Source organism: Coregonus lavaretus (assembly GCF_964263955.1).
Source record: "Coregonus lavaretus genome assembly, chromosome: 1".
Classification (NCBI taxonomy): domain Eukaryota; kingdom Metazoa; phylum Chordata; class Actinopteri; order Salmoniformes; family Salmonidae; genus Coregonus; species Coregonus lavaretus.
The window spans coordinates 20270391-20294845 of NC_139988.1; the positions used below are offsets into that span (position 1 = coordinate 20270391).

At 43.8% G+C, this 24455-nt stretch overlaps 1 protein-coding gene across 2 annotated transcripts in view; it reads right to left on the bottom strand.

Annotated features, from left to right (window-relative positions):
* The window catches only part of adkb (adenosine kinase b), a 276291-nt gene that overhangs the window by 77027 nt on the left and 174809 nt on the right, over positions 1-24455 (bottom strand). For both annotated transcript variants that reach the window (XM_084160041.1, XM_084160042.1), the window contains exon 7: positions 8481-8651. In XM_084160041.1, coding sequence (XP_084016167.1) covers positions 8481-8651 — 171 coding nt within the window. The remainder of the gene's footprint in view (positions 1-8480; positions 8652-24455) is intronic.

Genomic DNA, 24455 nt, shown 5'->3' on the forward strand with positions numbered 1-24455 from the left:
TCCTCATCCTGCTGCCCATATTTAGGGCTGAACAAAAAGGCCCCAATTACTAGAAACAATCTAAATTGAACCGCTATGAATCATGGTGGCTTAAGGAAACATCAGTCAGGGTGATTAATTCTGTCTCAATTAATTGTTCCATTTCTCTATCCATGATATGTCTAAATGCGTCCCAAATTGCACCCTTTTCCCTATTTAGTTCACTACTTTTTTTTACGAGGGACAACAGGGCTCTGGTCCAAAGTACATGTGTTTAGCAGATGTTATTGCGGTTGTAGCGAAATGCTTGTGTTTCTAGCTCCGACAGTGCAATAACATCTAACAAGTAATATCTAACAATTTCACAACATATACCCAATACACACAAATCTAAGTAAAGCAATGGGTTAAGAATATATAAATAAATATATGGACGAGCAATGTCAGAGCGGCATAGACTAAGATGCAGTAGACTAGTATATAATAAAGTATATGAGATGAGTAATGCAAGATATGTAAACATTATTAAAGTGACTAGTGTTCCATTTATTAAAGTGGCCAGTGATGTCTAATCTATGTATATAGGCAGCAGCCTCTAATGTGCTAGTGAAGGCTATTTAACAGTCTGATGGCCTTGAGATAGAAGCTGTTTTTCAGTCTCTCGGTCCCAGCTTTGATGCACCTGTACTGACCTCGCCTTCTGGATGATAGCGGGGTGAACAGGCAGTGGCTCAGGTGGTTGTTGTCCTTGATTATCTTTTTGGCCTTCCTGTGACATCAGGTGCTGTAGGTGTCCTGGAGGGCGGGTAGTTTGCCCCCGGTAATGCGTTCGGCAGACCGCACCACCCTCTGGAGAGCCCTGCGGTTGCGGGCGGTGCAGTTGCCGTACCAGGCGGTGATACAGCCCGACAGGATGTTCTCAATTGTGCATCTGTAAAAGTTTGAGGGTTTTAGGTGCCAAGCCAAATTTCTTCAGCCTCCTGAGGTTGAAGAGGCTCTGTTGCGCCTTCTTCACCACACTGTCTGTGTGGGTGGACCATTTCAGTTTGTCAGTGATGTGTACGCAGAGGAACATGAAGCTTTCCACCTTCTCCACTGCGGTCCCGTCGATGTGGATAGGGGGGTGCTCCCTCTGCTGTTTCCTGAAGTCCACGATCATCTCCTTTGTTTTGTTGACGTTGAGTGAGAGGATATTTTCCTGGCACCACACTCCCAGAGCCCTCACCTCATCCCTGTAGACTGACTCGTCATTGTTGGTAATCAAGCCTACTACTGTTGTGTCGTCTGCAAACTTGATGATTGAGTTGGAGGCATGCTTGGCCACGCAGTCATGGGTGAACAGGGAGTACAGGAGTGGGCTGAGCACGCACCCTTGTGGGGCCCCAGTGTTGAGGATCAGCGAAGTAGAGGTGTTGTTTCCTACCTTCACCACCTGGGGCAGCCCGTCAGGATGTCCAGGACCCAGTTGCACAGGGCGGGGTTCAGACCCAGGGCCTCGAGCATAATGATGAGCTTGGAGGGTACTATGGTGTTGAATGCTGAGCTGTAGTCAATGAACAGCATTCTTAAATAGGTATTCTGTGATGGTGATTGCATCGTCTGTGGATCTATTGGGGCGGTAAGCAAATTGAAGTGGGTCTAGGGCGGCAGGTAAGGTAGAGGTGATATGATCCATGACTAGTCTCTCAAAGCACTTCATGATGACAGAAGTGAGTGCTACGGGGCGATAGTCATTTAGTTCAGTTACCTTTGCTTTCTTGGGTACAGGGACAATGGTGGCTATCTAAAAGCATGTGGGGACAGCAGACTGGGATAGGGAGAGATTGAATATGTCCGTAAACACACCAGCCAGCTGGTTTGCGCATGCTCTGAGGATGAAGCTAGGGATGCCATCTGGGCCGGCAGCCTTGCGAGATTTAACACGCTTAAATGTCTTACTCACGTCAGCCGTCAGCCACGGAGAAGAAGAGCCCACAGTCCTTGGTAGCGGGCCGCGTCGGTGGCACTGTATTATCCTCAAAGCGGTTGAAGAAGGTGTTTAGCTTGTCCGGAAGCAAGACGTCAGTGTCCGCGACGTGGCTGGTTTTCCTTTTGTAGTGCACTATATAGGGAATAGGGTGCCATGTGGGATGCACACACAAATTCCCACAATATAAATCCAAGGCTAACGTTAGCCCAACCCTTTTCCCTTTCCCTCCCTCGACTCCATTGTGTGGTTTATCTCGTCGCTCAAACGACAAAACCAAATTGTCTGATAATTTTATCGGCAAATGAATCCTCTGGCATATGGTCAATTTATTCAGCTGGTAATGACTCCCTCATTGGAAACTAATTAGCTGTGGCTATTAAACAGAGAGGAATGGTAATGCCCTGGATGGCTTCATGTCAGGTAGCTAGTCAGGAGAGAGAGAGGAGAGGAGGGGAGGAAGAAGGAGAGAAGGAGGAAGAGAGAGAAGGGAGGAGAGGACTTAATTAGGCCTTTGCTGTTCCCAGGTTATCACACTACGTTTGCCAATCAAGTGGAGCAGGCAGCGCTGTCTGATGTGTGACTGTATGCACTCACACCTCCATCTCTCTATCCTCACCATCCACTGTCTGGCTTTATGTCAGTGGCCCCCAGCCGCAGACACAGAGGCAGTGTAAGAGAGACTGACAGCTAACTGCTAGTGTGTGTGTGTGTGTGTGTGTGTGTGTGTGGGGGGGGGGGGGGGGGGGGGGCTAACAACAGAACATAGCAGACTCAGACACTAATTACACTATGTCCCAAAAAGGCCAGTAATTACAGGAGGGTTGGAAGGTTGTTAAAGATGAGAGAGAGAGAGAGTGAAAGAGAGAGAGAGCAAGAGAGAGAGAAAGGCTGTCTATGATAGGCCAGGCAGGGCTGTGTGATGCCAAGATTCAAACAAGTAGCAGCAGGATAGAGTTACAGCAGCACAATCTCTCTCACACACACACATACACACCTCAGCAGCATGTACGGTGAGGGAAAAAAATATTTGATCCCCTGCTGATTTTGTACGTTTGCCCACTGACAAAGACATTATCATAATTTTAATGGTAGGGTTATTTGAACAGTGAGAGACAAAATAACAAAACAAAAATCCAGAAAAACGCATGTCAAAAATGTTATAAATTGAATTGCATTTTAATGAGGGAAATAAGTATTTGACCCCTCTGCAAAACATGACTTAGTACTTGGTGGCAAAACCCTTGTTGGCAATCACAGAGGTCAGACGTTTCTTGTAGTTGGCCACCAGGTTTGCACACATCTCAGGAGGGATTTTGTTCCACTCCTCTTTGCAGATCTTCTCCAAGTCATTAAGGTTTCGAGCCTGACGTTTGGCAACTCGAACCTTCAGCTCCTTACACATATTTTCTATGACATTAAGGTCTGGAGACTGGCTAGGCCACTCCAGGACCTTAATGTGCTTCTTCTTGAGCCACTCCTTTGTTGCCTTGGCCGTGTGTTTTGGGTCATTGTCATGCTGGAATACCCATATACGACCCATTTTAAATGCCCTGGCTGAGGGAAGGGGGTTCTCACCCAAGATTTAACGGTACATGGCCCTGTCCATTGTCCCTTTGATGCGGTGAAGTTGTCCTGTCCCCTTAGCCGAAAAACACACCCAAAGCATAATGTTTCCAACTCCATGTTTGACGGTGGGGATGGTGTTCTTGGGGTCATAGGCAGTGTCGTGTATTGGGATTATGCCTTTGTTAAATGTTTTTCTTGAAGAAATGGAATGTTGTTTATGTTAGGTCAAATGTAGCCGTTTGGAGGGTGACGCCCCAGGGGAGACTGGTGATTGGCCAGAAGAGGGAGCCACCCATCTTTTTGCATTGTTTATAAGTAGGGGCTAGACAAAGAAAGGGCAGAACGGCCATTGCAATCTGGGACGCCGTTCTCCGGATGTCATGACATCTGTCACTTATGCTGAAGCTTGTGATATGAATAAACCTTATGATCCAAGTTCAGTATGAGCGGACTCCTTTGTTTATCAGCAATAATTGCCAGCATTCACCCGATACGACAGCAGCATTCCTCCTCCTCCATACACGGCGAGTTGAGTTGATGGCAAAGAGCTCGATTTTGGTCTCATCTGACCACAACACTTTCACCCAGTTCTCCTCTGAATCATTCAGATGTTCATTGGCAAACTTCAGACGGCCCTGTATATGTGCTTTCTTGAGCAGGGGGACCTTGTGGGCGCTGCAGCATTTCAGTCCTTCACGGCGTAGTGTGTTACCAATTGTTTTCTTGGTGACTATGGTCCCAGCTGCCTTGAGATCATTGACAAGATCCTCCCGTGTAGTTCTGGGCTGATTCCTCACCGTTTTCATGATCATTGCAACTCCACGAGGTGAGATCTTGCATGGAGCCCCAGGCTGAGGGAGATTGACAGTTATTTTGTGTTTCTTCCATTTGCGAATAATCGCACCAACTGTTGTCACCTTCTCACCAAGCTGCTTGGCGATGGTCTTGTAGCCCATTCCAGCCTTGTGTAGGTCTACAATCTTGTCCCTGACATCCTTGGAGAGCTCTTTGGTCTTGGCCATGGTGGAGAGTTTGGAATCTGATTGATTGATTGATTGCTTCTGTGGACAGGTGTCTTTTATACAGGTAACAAACTGAGATTAGGAGCACTCCCTTTAAGAGTGTGCTCCTAATCTCAGCTCGTTACCTGTATAAAAGACACCTGGGAGCCAGAAATCTTTCTGATTGAGAGGGGGTCAAATACTTATTTCCCTCATTAAAATGTAAATCAATTTATAACATTTTTGACATGCATTTTTCTGGATTTTGTTGTTGTTATTCTGTCTCTCACTGTTCAAATAAACCTACCATTAAAATTATAGACTGATAATTTCTTTGTCAGAGGGCAAACGTACAAAATCAGCAGGGGATCAAATACTTTTATCCCTCACTGTAACACACAGTCGGGCTCACACACACATTACAGACACATTTCAACACACACATTACAGACATTTTTACACTTCACCGATGCAAAACAAAGTTAAATAAACCTGTTTACACCACAGCGTTGTTGAATACTCATTTCTGATTGGCTAGAAGGGCATTCTAGAATTGGCAGATATACAGGACACCTAATCATGACACATTATAAAGCACTGCACATGCAGACTGTACTTGCTACAAAGTTACAGAAAGCTAAACCAGCAACCACACAAACCGATATTGGTTACATTGTAAACACCGGTCCAACGAGGAAAAACTATGCTAGTTAGCTAGCTGTCATTTATTTGTTTCTGAAGAGACATCTGATGGCCTAACGTGGTGAGTGATGGGATTAACATGGATTTCTCCAGGTGGCACTGTGCTGTCAAATCCTCCCATATCTTTCTAGTTTGACCAGCTGTTTTCAGCAACTGATATCGTTGAATTCGGTTGTCATATTGACAGGTTTGCTAGCAACAAACTATTTAGCTAGCCTAGTGTTTGATATGCAATGTGATCTCCTCATAATGAAGTGTCCTAATGAGAAGGCAAACTGTTCTATACCAGGCAAAATCGCGCATTACAGCTCATTGTTTTGGAAGTATCTACATTAATGTCACTAGAAAACAGTTTAAACAAACACAAACAGCTACTTTGCTGTTATTCTGGCTGCATAGATGGACGTGACTGTGTTAGCCGGAGTTGGCTTGCTAGCAAGCAAGGGATAAGAAAGAACGCTGCCACTTGCCAGACAGCATGGCAACAGAATAAAAATGAACAAACAACTGGGTCACGTCCATGTCTATAGAACAGAAAGAATGTTGTTAGTTTTATCCCTGTTGATCGAACTAACGACCAGATTTTGTGGAAAGACGAGAAAGTATGAATTCACTTATCAAAAGGAAAGTATAATTGAAAACATGTTATTTCGGTAAATGTGTGCTTTAGTACTGTTTGTTGGCAACTGTGGTATAAGCGGGATAAACGCCTCTGTTCTGTACATTACCCACGAAAAATGAACTCCGCAAAGGAACTCGGCTCCGTCTCGTCCTACTGCGTCGTCCATTATCTCCAAGGTAACGGTCCTTTGTAGCTCAGTTGGTAGAGCATGGCGCTTGTAACGCCAGGGTAGTGGGTTCGATTCCCGGGACCACCCATATGTAAAATGTATGCACACATGACTAAGTCGCTTTGGATAAAGGGCATATATTATAATGTTCAGAACGTCAACGTTTATCCCTTAAACACAAGGCACTGAGACAAACATATGAAAATATTGTATAGATCTATAGGCTATAGAGTCAGGTCCATCATTATTGGCACCCTTGATGAAGATGAGCAAAAAAGAATGTATAAAATAAATATTGCAAATGAAGAGTTTATGTCCAAAACGCTATGTCCACCAATTTTTCACATTTTTGTTTTTTCATCAGTAATGATTGCTTATGGGTAACTTCATGTGTTTGTAAAATATTACTGTTCTCAGATTTGTAATGCAGAGATTTTAGAAAACGTTATATAGCCATTGTTTAGCTGGAATGGAATGTTCGTGTCCTGTATATTTGACTGTGATATGTTGTTGTCTCACCAAGCTAACTTAAGATGAATGCACTTACTGTAAGTCATTCTAGATAAGAGCATCTGCTAAATGACTAAAATGTCAAATGTAAATGTACCCCTGTAACATCAAGCAAAATATCCCCATAACATCAAAGATGCAACACCATATTTTACCGAAGCTACGAGCTACTTTTCTACCTATGCTTCCGTTTTTCGACACTGACCGTAGCACCGGTTCCAATCCAAGTGCCAATGCCGTTTATTAAACTCCAGGCGGTGCTATGGTCAGACGACATGAAAAAGTGTGTGTGTTTCATGGCTGAGGCAGTCCTGTTGCCTGTCACTCATCATGTACCATGCATGACCGCCAAGAAGCTCCAACCCTGACTGTCTCCCCACTGCAACGCACCACAGGAGGCCACGGTCTAACCATACGAGCAGTCACTCCTATACACTCCACTCCATCAACAGTCTGACACAGAGGGGGCCAACTGCCCAAGAGGTGTCAAAACACTCAAAGAGGACCTCTTCTACTTCCTTTAAGGTCTTTAAAGCATATGGTTGGAAAATTCCTAGGTTTTCAAGAAATCCCAGTTAGAGGATTCTCAGAAAGAAAGCTGGGAATTTTTGTGAAAGTTACCAGAATCTTGCAACCATAAAAAGGGATGATGTTTACTGGATCTGCTGTACAGTAGGGAAATGTCCTTCCCTTGTTCCACAAAACATTGTAACAGCGTTGCTTCACAAACACCATTGCACAGCTCTTTCAACACAAGCTAACGTTATAATTATCCACCGTCATTAAAATGTAATGACTGGTGGCGTGGGTAACATACCTTAACCAATACAGTTACAGTGGCTAGCTAACACCCACCCACCTTGAAAATAAATAACATTTGCAAAATGTAGGCTGCTGTAGGCTTTTAGGCTACATTCATCCCAAATGGAACCTTATTCCCTATATAGTTCACACCCTTTGACCAGGCCCCATAGGGAATATGAATACGCTGCCAATTTGCGACGCAACCTAATAGAATCATTCCTTGCCGTAATTACAAGGAGAGGTAGGGGTGAAGTTAGCAAAAGCAATAAATCCTGTGTCTGATGTTGAGATGGTATCCTCCACTTCCTCCTCTAGTCTGTGGACTACATCTCGATCCAAACAAGGCACTGTATGTTTAGTAGCTTTAGCAGTAGGGGGTAGTGGGGAAGACGGGGGACGGGGTAGGGGGAGACAGTCCAAAGCTCTCCCCCCAGAGGTGCAGTATGTCTCCAGCTCCGGTGTTCGCTGGAACCCCAAGTTAACCCCAAGCCTGGCCATCCCTGTTAGAGACCTGGGTTCAAATTGTTTGAGCGTTTGCTTTAGCCAGCCTGGAATGTCAGGTGGGTGAGTTTGACACTTTTGGCACTATTCTATTGATTCCATTGCAACAGGCAATTACATTGTTTACAGATGTACGACAGTTAAACTTAGCTCATTAAGAATGTTTAAGTTATATTCTTTGAGAATCAATGGATAGATAGCATTAATTTAAACGTCCAATAATACATGTACCAATCCCATGGACGGTGTAGTCCATTTTCCTTTCAACAAGGTGAGAGGACATGATATGTATTTATTTGACAGGGACAATGCACATCAATTAAAATGTCTGTAAATGTGCCCGATGTAAAGACATAATGCTCAAACTGCCGGACTCTTTCCATCTCTCTAGGTCAATAAGTCGATAGTGATGTGGTGGCACTGACACAAACCTCTTGAAAAACATCTTACGCAATCACAGCCAGCCATCAGTTCTTACCTTACTGGAATGTATGGGATGGTTGGAATTGTTCCTGTAGTAGTGAACAGCACTGACCAGCTTACAAAAACACACTCAAACGCTCTCTTACTAAACCAGAATAATGTGTTGTTGAACTGTGTAAACAGAATACATAAATCCAAGGGGAAGGCCTTTGACAAATGGCCCATTTCACTCACCGTCTCGTTGCCAAACAAGATGTCGACGTACGGCATGACCTTCATCATGGCCTCCTTGAAGAATTGGCTGATGAAGGGAGCCGAGAGGTTCAGGCTAAAGATCTTGTTGTTTTCAGACGCGTGCTTCGCCACCTTCAGGATTGACTCTGGGGACACCGTCAGGAAGAAACCCTGAAAACAACAGATGATATAACATCATGAAACAAGACAATACACTAGTATTATCATGTTTCTTCCCTGTCACACACACACACACACACACACACACACACTGAAGAAGAAACCTTGAAAACAAACAGACAATATCCCCTAGCAAATCAAATCAAATCAAATTTTATTGGCCACATGCGCCGAATACAACAGGTGCAGACATTACAGTGAAATGCTTACTTACAGCCCTTAACCAACAGTGCATTTATTTTTAACAAAAAAGTATTGTAAAAATAAGTAAAAAATAAAAATAAAAATAAAACATCAACAAAAAAAGTGTTGAGAAAAAAAGAGCAGAAGTAAAATAAAATAACAGTAGGGAGGCTATATATACAGGGGGGTACCGGTGCAGAGTCAATGTGCGGGTGGCACCGGCTAGTTGAGGTAGTTGTACATGTGGGCAGAGTTAAAGTGACTATGCATAAATAATTAACAGAGTAGCAGCAGCGTAAAAGGATGGGGTGGGGGGGCAGTGCAAATAGTCCGGGTAGCCATGATTAGCTGTTCAGGAGTCTTATGGCTTGGGGGTAGAAGCTGTTGAGAAGTCTTTTGGACCTAGACTTGGCACTCCGGTACCGCTTGCCGTGCGGTAGCACAGAGAACAGTCTATGACTAGGGTGGCTGGAGTCTTTGACAATTTTGAGGATTTTCCTCTGACACCGCCTGGTATAGAGGTCCTGGATGGCAGGAAGCTTGGCCCCAGTGATGTACTGGGCCGTACGCACTACCCTCTGTAGTGCCTTGCGGTCGGAGGCCAAGCAGTTGCCATGCCAGGCGGTGATGCAACCAGTCAGGATGCTCTCGATGGTGCAGCTGTAGAATTTTTTGAGGATCTGAGGACCCATGCCAAATCTTTTCAGTCTCCTGAGGGGGAATAGGCTTTGTCGTGCCCTCTTCAAGACTGTCTTGGTGTGTTTGGACCATGATAGTTCGTTGGTGATGTGGACAACAAGGAACTTGAAGCTCTCAACCTGTTCCACTACAGCCCCGTCGATGAGAATGGGGGCGTGCTCAGTCCTCTTTTTTTTCCTGTAGTCCACAATCATCTCCTTTGTCTTGGTCACGTTGAGGGAGAGGTTGTTGTCCTGGCACCACACGGCCAGGTCTCTGACCTCCTCCCTATAGGCTGTCTCATCGTTGTCGGTGATCAGGCCTACCACTGTTGTGTCGTCGGCAAACTTAATGATGGTGTTGGAGTCGTGCCTGGCCATGCAGTCATGGGTGAACAGGGAGTACAGGAGGGGACTGAGCACGCACCCCTGAGGGGCCCCCGTGTTGAGGATCAGTGTGGCAGATGTGTTGTTACCTACCCTTACCACTTGGGGGCGGCCCGTCAGGAAGTCCAGGATCCAGTTGCAGAGGGAGGTGTTTAGTCCCAGGATCCTTAGCTTAGTGATGAGCTTTGAGGGCACTATGGTGTTGAATGCTGAGCTGTAGTCAATGAATAGCATTCTCACGTAGGTGTTCCTCTTGTCCAGGTGGGAAAGGGCAGTGTGGAGTGCAATAGAGATTGCATCATCTGTGGATCTGTTGGGGCGGTATGCAAATTGGAGTGGGTCTAGGGTTTCTGGGATAATGCTGTTGATGTGAGCCATGACCAGCCTTTCAAAGCACTTCATGGCTACAGACGTCAGTGCTACGGGTCGGTAGTCATTTAGGCAGGTTATCTTAGTGTCCTTGGGCACGGGGACTATGGTGGTCTGCTTGAAACATGTTGGTATTACAGACTCAGTCAGGGACATGTTGAAAATGTCAGTGAAGACACTTGCCAGTTGGTCAGCACATGCTCGGAGTACACGTCCTGGTAATCTGTCTGGCCCTGCGGCCTTGTGAATGTTGACCTGCTTAAAAGTCTTACTCACATCGGCTACGGAGAGCGTGATCACATAGTCATCCGGAACAGCTGGTGCTCTCATGCATGCTTCAGTGTTGCTTGCCTCGAAGCGAGCATAGAAGTGGTTTAGCTCGTCTGGAAGTCTTGTGTCACTGGGCAGCTCGCGGCTGTGCTTCCCTTTGTAGTCTGTAATAGTTTTCAAGCCCTGCCACATCCGACCAGCGTCAGAGCCAGTGTAGTATGATTCAATCTTAGTCCTGTATTGACTCTTTGCCTGTTTGATGGTTCGTCGGAGGACATAGCGGGATTTCTTATAACCGTCCGGGTTAGAGTCCCGCTCCTTGAAAGCGGCAGCTCTACCCTTTAGCTCAGTGCGGATGTTTCCTGTAATCCATGGCTTCTGGTTGGGGTATGTACGTACGGTCACTGTGGGGACGACATCATCGATTCACTTATTGATGAAGCCAGTGACTGATGTGGTGTACTCCTCAATGCTATCTGAAGAATCCCGGAACATGTTCCAGTCTGTGCTAGCAAAACAGTCCTGTAGCTTAGCATCTGTGTCATCTGACCACTTTTGTATTAACCGAGTCACTGGTGCTTCCTGCTTTAGTTTTTGCTTATAAGCAGGAATCAGGAGGATAGAGTTATGGTCAGATTTGCCAAATGGAGGGCGAGGGAGAGCTTTGTATGCGTCTCTGTGTGTGGAGTAAAGGTGGTCTAGAGTTTTTTTTCCTCTGGTTGCACATTTAACATGCTGGTAGAAATTAGGTAGAACGGATTTAAGTTTCCTTGCATTAAAGTCCCCGGCCACTAGGAGCGCTGCATCTGGATGAGCGTTTTCCTGTTGATTTATGGCCTTATACAGCTCATTCAGTGCAATCTTAATGCCAGCATTGGTTTGTGGCGGTAAATAGACAGCTATGAAAAATATAGATGAAAACTCTCTTGGTAAATAGTGTGGTCTACAGCTTATCATAAGATACTCTACCTCAGGCGAGCAAAACCTCGAGACTTCCTTAGTATTTGATTTTGTGCACCAGCTGTTGTTTACAAATATACACAGACCGCCACCCCTTGTCTTACCGGAGTCAGCCGTTCTATCCTGCCGCTAGCTGTATGTTATCCATGTCGTCGTTCAGCCACGACTCGGTGAAACATAATATATTACAGTTTTTAATGTCCCGTTGGTAGGATAGCCGTAATCTTAGGTCATCCAATTTGTTCTCCAATGATTGAAGATTGGCTAATAGGATTGATGGGAGCGGCAGTTTACTCGCTCGCCGTCGGATCCTTACAAGGCACCCCGACCTACGTCCACGATATCTCCGTCTCTTCCTCATGCGAATGACGGGGATTTGGGCCTTGTCGGGTGTCTGTAGGATATCCTTTGCGGCCGCCTCGTTGAAGAAAAAATCTTCGTCCAATACGAGGTGAGTAATCGCTGTCCTGATATCCAGAAGCTCTTTTTGGTTATAAGAGACGATGGCAGAAACATTATGTACAAAATAAATTACAAATAACCCGGAAAAACACACATAATAGTACAATTGGTTAGAGGGCTGTAAAACGGCAGCCATCTTCTCCGGCGCTGTTCTCCGATGTAAAGACATAATGCTCAAACTGCCGGACTCTTTCCATCTCTCTAGGTCAATAAGTCGATAGTGATGTGGTGGCACTGACACAAACCTCTTGAAAAACATCTTACGCAATCACAGCCAGCCATCAGTTCTTACCTTACTGGAATGTATGGGATGGTTGGAATTGTTCCTGTAGTAGTGAACAGCACTGACCAGCTTACAAAAACACACTCAAACACTCTCTTACTAAACCAGAATAATGTTGTTGAACTGTGTAAACATAATACATAAATCCAAGGGGAAGGCCTTTGACAAATGGCCCATTTCACTCACCGTCTCGTTGCAACAGGTTATTTTACTGTTAGGAACACACACACACAGACAGACACAAACAAAGACAACACCCTGCAAATAACAGATCATAATAATAATAATAATAATATACACAGGCATCATGATGATTTCTTCACTGTTATGATCGCCAAGTACACGAGAAACAATCCCCATAGCTCCACACATACAGTACAGACATAACAGTCTGTGGGCTGACGGACAACATGAGCCAAAATGTGCTCCCTGTTTGATCCAACTGCTCATTTGTGGCTTCTGGAGTCTGACAAAAGAATTACGGGGTACAATTCAATACGCTGTAACAAGGTGAGGCATTGACATATCATGAGAAAGGCAGTGTAATGCGCGAGGGGTGGTTAGGCCTAAGCATTTATCTAAAATGGTTTCTTGGAACGTATACAATTAAGACAAAGAAAAGAGAAGGCTGGTCCAAGGCTGTGTTCTGAAGGAAGCAACATGCACATATCGGATGAACGAGAAAACAAAAGTCTGGTCTGGACTCTGGTTACTGGGAAAGAGGAGGTCTGCTCATTGCGTGAATGAATAGAAATCAGGTAAGACAACACCTCTGTGTTGCAGGTTGAAATCCGAAGCGAGACTCTCCTGCAAACCACACAAAACCACCCCTCTTTGATGCTGATCTCCTTAACCTTGTTTTCAGCTACAAGCTTCTCTTCTAGACATCCACTGTGTCACAATAGGGGCAGGATAAGGATAAAAAAATAATACCTTGCGTATGGTGATACATTTAATCTAGCTGAAAAGCTTCCATTGAACAGTGCACCTCTCTCATTAAAGCACGTATGACATTTGCAGCGAGCAAATAGAGGAGCGACCTTCATGTTGTAAAGGAAAGATACTAATACTGCTGAATGGAAGGTACCCGGTTAGTCAATCAAATGCAACAATGTATTACATGGTACTAAGTGGGGGAATATTTAATCACATATTCATGAAGTCTTGATATTTTTAACTCTCTGCAGAAATTCTCATTACTTTATACATTGCTTTACACAGTATGTCATCATGCGGATGTGGAAAATGTATTTGGTTAGGAATAACTAGGACTGGGTTGGTGCCCTTGGGTTGCGGTATCATGGTGCCACGATGTTCCATCTGCATAAAATTAAAGGTGTTTTGAATGGGAACTCATCATGAAAGTGTGTGTGTGAAACACAAATAAGATGGCCAATCATTGACCCTGACACTTCTCAGTCTGAGTGTGCCAGCATGTCAGAGGAAACTGAGATTGCTTTCTGACACAAATGGCCTTTTTGTAGTTGAAGAGAAACTATGGGCCCTGGTCAAAAGTAGTGCACTATATAGGGAATAGGGTGCCATATGGTAAGGCTAATGTTAGCTGCTCTGATGAAAAGGGCTGTCTTTCCGATACCATTTTTTGGTAATATTTTATTATACTTTTTTGGACAATAAACAAAAACATACCTAGATAAAACAATAAACAACTTAACATTTACATACATTTCCACAAGCATTAATGACATCACACTTGCTCAGACCCACATGTTCCCACCATATCCACAACCAATGTTGTTTCCAATGCTTGTAAGATTCTGCCACATACAGTGGGGAAAAAAAGTATTTAGTCAGCCACCAATTGTGCAAGTTCTCCCACTTAAAAAGATGAGAGAGGCCTGTAATTTTCATATTTTTAAGTGGGAGAACTTGCACAATTGGTGGCTGACTAAATACTTTTTTCCCCCACTGTATTACTTCAGATTGTGTTATGTTGTTTCTGTCTGTAGGCAGATTTTTTTCAATATTTAAATAAAACATTTAATTCTTCCATTCTCTTAACACTGGAGTATCATTTGACTTCCAGTATTTAAGTAATAGCATATTCAATATACAGTGGGGGAAAAATGTATTTAGTCAGCCACCAATTGTGCAAGTTCTCCCACTTAAAAAGATGAGAGAGGCCTGTAATTTTCATCATAGGTACACGTCAACTATGACAGACAAAATGAGAAAAAAAATATCCAGAAAATCACATTGTAGGATTTTTAATGAATTTATTTGCAAATTATGGTGGAAAATAAGTATTTGGTCAATAACAAAAGTTTCTCAATACTTTGTTATATACCCTTTGTTGGCAATGACACAGGTCAAACGTTTTCTGTAAGTCTTCACAAGGTTTTCACACACTGTTGCTGGTATTTTGGCCCATTCCTCCATGCAGATCTCCTCTAGAGCAGTGATGTTTTGGGGCTGTCGCTGGGCAACACGGACTTTCAACTCCCTCCAAAGATTTTCTATGGGGTTGAGATCTGGAGACTGGCTAGGCCACTCCAGGACCTTGAAATGCTTCTTACGAAGCCACTCCTTCGTTGCCCGGGCGGTGTGTTTGGGATCATTGTCATGCTGAAAGACCCAGCCACGTTTCATCTTCAATGCCCTTGCTGATGGAAGGAGGTTTTCACTAAAAATCTCACGATACATGGCCCCATTCATTATTTCCTTTACACGGATCAGTCGTCCTGGTCCCTTTGCAGAAAAACAGCCCCAAAGCATGATGTTTCCACCCCCATGCTTCACAGTAGGTATGGTGTTCTTTGGATGCAACTCAGCATTCTTTGTCCTCCAAACACGACGAGTTGAGTTTTTACCAAAAAGTTATATTTTGGTTTCATCTGACCATATGACATTCTCCCAATCCTCTTCTGGATCATCCAAATGCACTCTAGCAAACTTCAGACGGGCCTGGACATGTACTGGCTTAAGCAGGGGGACACGTCTGGCACTGCAGGATTTGAGTCCCTGGCGGCGTAGTGTGTTACTGATGGTAGGCTTTGTTACTTTGGTCCCAGCTCTCTGCAGGTCATTCACTAGGTCCCCCCGTGTGGTTCAGGGATTTTTGCTCACCGTTCTTGTGATCATTTTGACCCCACGGGGTGAGGTCTTGCGTGGAGCCCCAGATCGAGGGAGATTATCAGTGGTCTTGTATGTCTTCCATTTCCTAATAATTGCTCCCACAGTTGATTTCTTCAAACCAAGCTTCTTACCTATTGCAGATTCAGTCTTCCCAGCCTGGTGCAGGTCTACAATTTTGTTTCTGGTGTCCTTTGACAGCTCTTTGGTCTTGGCCATAGTGGAGTTTGGAGTGTGACTGTTTGAGGTTGTGGACAGGTGTCTTTTATACTGATAACAAGTTCAAACAGGTGCCATTAATACAGGTAACGAGTGGAGGACAGAGGAGCCTCTTAAAGAAGAAGTTACAGGTCTGTGAGAGCCAGACATCTTGCTTGTTTGTAGGTGACCAAATACTTATTTTCCACCATAATTTGCAAATAAATTCATTAAAAATCCTACAATGTGATTTCCTGGAAAAAAAATCTCAATTTGTCTGTCATAGTTGACGTGTACCTATGATGAAAATTACAGGCCTCTCTCATCTTTTTAAGTGGGAGAACTTGCACAATTGGTGGCTGACTAAATACTTTTTTTCCCCACTGTAAGTGACAAAAATAATATTGTCCAACCCATTGGGTATTTCACCACACCCTCATATGTCATGTCTTGAAATATGCAGATAGACGGATTAAAAGTAAACTTACTTTGTAACACTTCTGACCGACAGCTTTCTCTGCCCATAACATTTGGACTTTATAGCACTCGCAGAATACATTAATTATTGAGTCATTGTTCATTTTACACTTAAGACATCACTCTTGTTGTGCTGTAGAATTTGTGATCGCTCTCTCTCTCCAATACATATAACATTACCAATCTCTCCACTGGACCTGACAAATAGGCTATATGATGGACATTGTTCCCCTCATCATGAATTCCTATTTGGTCTTTCTAACATCTCCCGAGTGGCGCAGTGGTCTAAGGCACTATATCGCAGTGCTAGCTGTGCCACTAGAGATCCTGGTTCGAGTCCAGGCTCTGTCGCAGCCGGCCGCGACCAGGAGACCCATGGGCGGCGCACAATTGGTCCAGCATTTTCCAAGGTAGGGGAGGGTTTGGCCGGCAGGGATGTGGGTTCGTTTACCACGGGGGGCCAGTATAATTTTTTTTTATAATTCACTAATTGTAAGTCGCTCTGGATAAGAGCGTCTGCTAAATGACTAAAATGTAAATCTTTCTATTCTAAACAATATGTGAGCTTTGATGCAAAAAAAATACTATATATATGCACTACCGGTCAAACATTTTAGAACACCTACTCATTCAAGGGTTTTTCTTTATTTTTACTATTTTCTACATTGTAGAATAATATTGAAGACATCAAAACGATGAAATAACACATATGGGATCATGTAGTAACCAAAAAAGTGTTAAACAAATATATAATGCCAAGCGTGTGCAAGCGTGTGCAAAGCTGTCATCAAGGCAAAGGGTGGCAATTGAAGTATCTCAAATATAAAATATATTTTGATTTGTTTAACACCTTTTTGATTACTACATGATTCCATGTGTTATTTCATAGTTTTGATGTCTTCGCTACTACAGTGGGGGGAAAAAGTATTTAGTCAGCCACCAATTGTGCAAGTTCTCCCACTTAAAAAGATGAGAGAGGCCTGTAATTTTCATCATAGGTACACGTCACCTATGACAGACAAATTGAGAAAAAAAAATCCAGAAAATCACATTGTAGGATTTTTAATGAATTTATTTGCAAATTATGGTGGAAAATAAGTATTTGGTCACCTACAAACAAGCAAGATGTCTGGCTCTCACAGACCTGTAACTTCTTCTTTAAGAGGCTCCTCTGTCCTCCACTCGTTACCTGTATTAATGGCACCTGTTTGAACTTGTTATCAGTATAAAAGACACCTGTCCACAACCTCAAACAGTCACACTCCAAACTCCACTATGGCCAAGACCAAAGAGCTGTCAAAGGACACCAGAAACAAAATTGTAGACCTGCACCAGGCTGGGAAGACTGAATCTGCAATAGGTAAGCAGCTTGGTTTGAAGAAATCAACTGTGGGAGCAATTATTAGGAAATGGAAGACATACAAGACCACTGATAATCTCCCTCGATCTGGGGCTCCACGCAAGACCTCACCCCGTGGGGTCAAAATGATCACAAGAACGGTGAGCAAAAATCCCAGAACCACACGGGGGGACCTAGTGAATGACCTGCAGAGAGCTGGGACCAAAGTAACAAAGCCTACCATCAGTAACACACTATGCCGCCAGGGACTCAAATCCTGCAGTGCCAGACGTGTCCCCCTGCTTAAGCCAGTACATGTCCAGGCCCGTCTGAAGTTTGCTAGAGTGCATTTGGATGATCCAGAAGAGAATTGGGAGAATGTCATATGGTCAGATGAAACCAAAATATAACTTTTTGGTAAAAACTCAACTCGTCGTGTTTGGAGGACAAAGAATGCGGAGTTGCATCCAAAGAACACCATACCTACTGTGAAGCATGGGGGTGGAAACATCATGCTTTGGGGCTGTTTTTCTGCAAAGGGACCAGGACGACTGATCCGTGTAAAGGAAAGAATGAATGGGGCCATGTATCGTGAGATTTTGAGTGAAAACCTCCTTCCATCAGCAAGGGCATTGAAGATGAAACGTGGCTGGGTCTTTCAGCATGACAATGATCCCAAACACACCGCCCGGGCAACGAAGGAGTGGCTTCGTAAGAAGCATTTCAAGGTCCTGGAGTGGCCTAGCCAGTATCCAGATCTCAACCCCATAGAAAATCTTTGGAGGGAGTTGAAAGTCCGTGTTGCCCAGCGACAGCCCCAAAACATCACTGCTCTAGAGGAGATCTGCATGGAGGAATGGGCCAAAATACCAGCAACAGTGTGTGAAAACCTTGTGAAGACTTACAGAAAACGTTTGACCTGTGTCATTGCCAACAAAGGGTATATAACAAAGTATTGAGAAACTTTTGTTATTGACCAAATACTTATTTTCCACCATAATTTGCAAATAAATTCATTAAAAATCCTACAATGTGATTTTCTGGATTTTTTTTTCTCATTTTGTCTGTTATAGTTGACGTGTACCTATGATGAAAATTACAGGCCTCTCTCATCTTTTTAAGTGGGAGAACTTGCACAATTGGTGGCTGACTAAATACTTTTTTTCCCCACTGTATTATACAATGTAGAAAATAGTAAAAAAGAAAAGAAAAACCCTTGAATGAGTAGGTGTGTCCAAACTTTTGACCGGTAGTGTGTGTGTGTGTATATATATATATATATATATATTCCTTCCCTTTTAAATTTGTTTATGTTTCCATGTTTGAAGTTACATAAATGCCTTAGGCTGGCCTTTCACAAAATAATGCATGCAAAGTTCTCAGCTTTGTGACTCCACTCCAGTAGTGGTTTGTGGGTAAGAAAGAAGCAGAAGCTCAAGCCATGACAAATTCCAGTTCCAATCGTCAACTTGACTTTTTGTACGGAGCAGAAACTGGAGAAGTTAAGTCTTTAGCATAGTGATGGAGTGGATCAGGTGTCCACAACAACAGATCCAGTTTCCCCAGGTGTCAGAGAGAGCTTGTGAAGTAGAAGCGTATCACCTTTCCAGGTCACTGTGATCAAAGTGGCTCCGAGATACACTTTGTACAATTTCCATCCAGCCAAAACATTTAATATAGGCAGTTAGAGGTTCTGACATGTTGTTTTCTTGGCAAACAATAAGAAGAAGTGATGTTTGGCTTCTGTCGAGCTGTACTTTGAGGTAGAAGTTGGAAAGTGACACGTACATTTTTCACTGTTTACCCAAAAGACGAATTACTTCCACTTCTTGGCTCACACAATGAAAAATGTCCTAAGTGGCAGTACTGAAATGAAATCGTCTGGTAATATGACCACAGTAAGTCTTACTGTGCAGTTAGAACAGTTAGTTACACACACACACACACACACACACACACACACACACACACAAGAACACGCATGTGCACGCATACTTTCCCTGCCCTCGTATCAGAGTTCCTCTCTCCGATAGTTTAACATCAGAAAATCTGGGTGTGATGAATGGGAATGATGTCACTAAAGCTTAAAATAAAACTAATCATGTGAAGGGTACAAATACCTAACATTCTATACAAAGATCTATCCAAATGTCCCATCATGGCTCTCATGTTGTTGGTCTTTTTCCAGCTATAATTTCCTCATACCTATTTGTGACTATAGTATATACAGTGGGGAGAACAAGTATTTGATACACTGCCGATTTTGCAGGTTTTCCTACTTATAAAGCATGTAGAGGTCTGTAATTTTTATCATAGGTACACTTCAACTGTGAGAGGCGGAATCTAAAACAAAAATCCAGAAAATCACATTGTATGATTTTTAAGTAATTATTTTGCATTTTATTGCATGACATAAGTATATGATCACCTACCAACCAGTAAGAATTCCGGCTCTCACAGACCTGTTAGTTTTTCTTTAAGAAGCCCTCCTGTTCTCCACTCATTACCTGTATTAACTGCACCTGTTTGAACTCGTTACCTGTATAAAAGACACCTGTCCACACACTCAATCAAACAGACTCCAACCTCTCCGCAATGGCCAAGACCAGAGAGCTGTGTAAGGACATCAGGGATACAATTGTAGACCTGCATAAAGCTGGGACAATAGGCAAGCAGCTTGGTGAGAAGGCAACAACTGTTGGCGCAATTATTAGAAAATGGAAGAAGTTCAAGATGACGGTCAATCACCCTCGGTCTGGGGCTCCATGCAAGATCTCACCTCGTGGGGCATCAATGATCATGAGGAAGGTGAGGGATCAGCCCAGAACTACACGGCAGGACCTAGTCAATGACCTGAAGAGAGCTGGGACCACAGTCTCAAAGAAAACCATTAGTAACACACTACGCCGTCATGGATTAAAATCCTGCAGCGCACGCAAGGTCCCCCTGCTCAAGCCAGCACATGTCCAGGCCCGTCTTAAGTTTGCCAATGACCATCTGAATGATCCAGAGGAGGAATGGGAGAAGGTAATGTGGTCTGATGAGACAAAAATAGAGCTTTTTGGTCTAAACTCCACTCGCCGTGTTTGGAGGAAGAAGAAGGATGAGTACAACCCCAAGAACACCACCCAACCGTGAAGCATGGAGGTGGAAACATCATTCTTTGGGGATGCTTTTCTGCAAAGGGGGCAGGACGACTGCACCGTATTGAGGGGAGGATGGATGGGGCCATGTATCGCGAGATCTTGGCCAACAACCTCCTTCCATCAGCAAGAGCATTGAAGATGAGTCGTGGCTGGGTCTTCCAGCATGACAACGACCCGAAACACACAGCCAGGGCAACTAAGGAGTGGCTCCGTAAGAAGCATCTCAAGGTCCTGGAGTGGCCTAGCCAGTCTCCATACCTGAACCCAATAGAAAATCTTTGGAGGGAGCTGAAAGTCCGTATTGCCCAGCGACAGCCCCGAAACCTGAAGGATCTGGAGAAGGTCTGTTTGGAGGAGTGGGCCAAAATCCCTGTTGCAGTGTGTGCAAACCTGGTCAAGAGCTACAGGAAACGTATGATCTCTGTAATTGCAAACAAAGGTTTCTGTACCAAATATTACATTCTGCTTTTCTGATGTATCAAATACTTATGTCATGCAATAAAATGCAAATTAATTACTTAAAAATCACACAATGTGATTTTCTGGATTTTTGACCTCAACATGCTTTGTAAGTAGAAAAACCTGCAAAATCGGCAGTGTATCAAATACTTGTTCTCCCAACTGTGAGGGAAAAAAGTATTTGATCCCCTGCTGATTTTGTACGTTTGCCCACTGACAAAGACATGATCAGTCTATAATTTTAATGGTAGGTTTATTTGAACAGTGAGTGACAGAATAACAACAACAAAATCCAGAAAAACGCATGTCAAAAATTTTATCAATTGATTTGCATTTTAATGAGGGAAATAAATATTTGACCCCTCTGCAAAACATTACTTAGTACTTGGTGGCAAAACCCTTGTTGGCAATCACAGAGGTCAGACGTTTCTTGTAGTTGGCCACCAGGTTTGCACACATCTCAGGAGGGATTTTGTCCCACTCCTCTTTGCAGATCTTCTCCAAGTCATTAAGGTTTCGACGCTGACGTTTGGCAACTCGAACCTTCAGCTCCCTCCACAGATTTTCTATGGGATTAAGGTCTGGAGACTGGCTAGGCCACTCCAGGACCTTAATGTGCTTCTTCTTGAGCCACTCCTTTGTTGCCTTGGCCGTGTGTTTTGGGTCATTGTCATGCTGGAATACCCATCCACGACCCATTTTCAATGCCCTGGCTGAGGGAAGGAGGTTCTCACCCAAGATTTGACAGTACATGGCCCCGTCCATCGTCCCTTTGATGCGGTGAAGTTGTCCTGTCCCCTTAGCAGAAAAACACCCCCAAAGCATAATGTTTCCACCTCCATGTTTGACGGTGGGGATGGTGTTCTTGGGGTCATAGGCAGCATTCCTCCTCCTCCAAACACGGCGAGTTGAGTTGATGCCAAAGAGCTCGATTTTGGTCTCATCTGACCACAACACTTTCACCCAGTTCTCTTCTGAATCATTCAGATGTTTATTGGCAAACTTCAGACGGGCCTGTATATGTGCTTTCTTGAGCAGGGGGACCTTGCGGGCGCTGCAGGATTTCAGTCCTTCACGGCGTAGTGTGTTACCAATTGTTTTCTTGGTGACTATGGTCCCAGCTGCCTTGAGATCATTGACAAGATCCTCCCGTGTAGTTCTGGGCTGATTCATCACCGTTCTCATGACCATTGCAACTCCACGAGGTGAGATCTTGCATGGAGCCCCAGGCTGAGGGAGATTGACAGTTCTTTTGTGTTTCTTCCATTTGCGAATAATCGCACCAACTGTTGTCACCTTCTCACCAAGCTGCTTGGCGATGGGCTAGTAGCCCATTCCAGCCTTGTGTATGTTTACAATCTTGTCCCTGACATCCTTGGAGAGCTCTTTGGTCTTGGCCATGGTGGAGAGTTTGGAATCTGATTGATTGATTGCTTATGTGGACAGGTGTCTTTTATACAGGTAACAAGCTGAGATTAGGAGCACTCCCTTTAAGAGTGTGCTCCTAATCTCAGCTCGTTACCTGTATAAAAGACACCTGGGAGCCAGAAATCTTTCTGATTGAGAGGGGGTCAAATACTTATTTCCCTCATTAAAATGCAAATCAATTTATAACATTTTTGACATGCGTTTTTCTGGATTTTTTTGTTGTTATTCTGTCTCTCACTGTTCAAATAAACCTACCATTACAATTATAGACTGATAATTTCTTTGTCAGTGGGCAAACGTACAAAATCAGTAGGGGATCAAATACTTAAATTGATTGTTTAAAGCAAAACTACCAAAACTATTGCTGCTTGTGAACCTAAACAATCAAAATGAAATCTATTGTAGGCCCCGTTCAGCAGGTATATCCAGATGAGAGTTGTGTCTCCGGTAGATTACTTTTATTCCGTAAAAAAAAAAATCAACAGTGCATAGATAACAATAACCTAGGAAATTACATAGGTTGTCACTCAACTAATAAAACCTAATATCACGCAAGCCATTTTAGCATGTGAATGCTGAAGGTGCCGTGCAGATGTGTAAGATCAGGAACAAACCGCCTACTTCGTGTGTTGGTCAGCACGCGAAGCTGGGCACAGTGTGCAGTTTGACTAGGCTACTGATATACCCTAGGGTTGTTCAGCATGCAAAATTACTTGTAAATCAATGACTGTCAACACAGTTGGCACAAAAGATGAGAACGGAAGATATAAATAATGTAATATTGAGCAAAACATTTTAGTGAGCCGGCGATTTCTAACATTTGAATCGATTTTCTGACCGACACATGCTACATTTGGATCGGTTTGGGGTCCGCGGACCGATGCACTTGTATCTTAAACATTTGAATCGGGAACCGATGCGTATTGGTGAATCATTACATCCCTAACAAACACACACACCTTCACACATGAAGAGTAGAGAGTGAGTAGCACAGAAGAGGAGCGAGACAAGAGTAAAGTCTTGAGTGGATGAAAGCCTCAAGATGAATGCTTTGATGACTACTCTGTATTGCTCAGCAATCAAACCATACTGATCAAATCTGCTTCTCTCTCTCACACACACACTCTCTCCTCTTCCCATCTCTCGCTCCTCTTCCCATCTCTCTCTCTCTCCTCTTCCCATCTCTCTCTCTCTCCTCTTCCCATCTCTCTCCCCTCTTCCCATTTCTCTCTCCCTCTCCCCTCTTCCCATCTCTCTCTCCCTCTCCCTCTCCCCATCTTTCTCTCTCTCCTCTTCCCATCTCTCTCCCCTCTTCCCATCTCTCTCTCCCTCTCCCCATCTTTCTCTCTCTCCTCTTCCCATCTCTCTCTCTCCTCTTCCCATCTCTCTCTCTCTCTCTCCTCTTCCCATCTCTCTCTCTCCTCTTCCCATCTCTCTCTCCTCTTCCCATCTCTCTCCCCTCTTCCCATCTCTCTCTCCCTCTCCCCTCTTCCCATCTCTCTCTCCCTCTCCCTCTCCCCATATTTCTCTCTCTCCTCTTCCCATCTCTCTCTCCCTCTCTCTCTCCCCATCCCTCTCTCCTCTTCGCATCTCTCTCTCCTCTTCCCATCCCTCTCTCCTCTTCCCATCTCTCTCTCCCCATCTCTCTCTCTCTCTTAAGAATCATGTTCTGAAAGACATGAGACAGAAAGAGAGAGAAAGTGAGAGAGAGAGAGAGATCTGTAGGGAGTGAGGCCAACTGTACTGGAAACTAAACTAAGGGCAGGCTGTGCTTGTAAAGGCCCTGCGGAGATGAAGAGGGGTATCAAATCAGTCATACTGAGTCCTCCAGAGCAACATAAATGTGACACAAACAGGATTTGACAACTGGAAAATAAATAAACTGACTGCTTTAGTATTTATTTCTTCAACAAAATACTTTCTTTCCGGCCAAAAAAAGGTGAATCCATTTTGAGTGATTTTTGTAATGATATACATACAGCATGTATAGATCTAAACCAAGTTATTCTATTCCATTTGAAGGGTTGTTATAAAATATGGAGATGTACTGTGGCTGGAACGAAG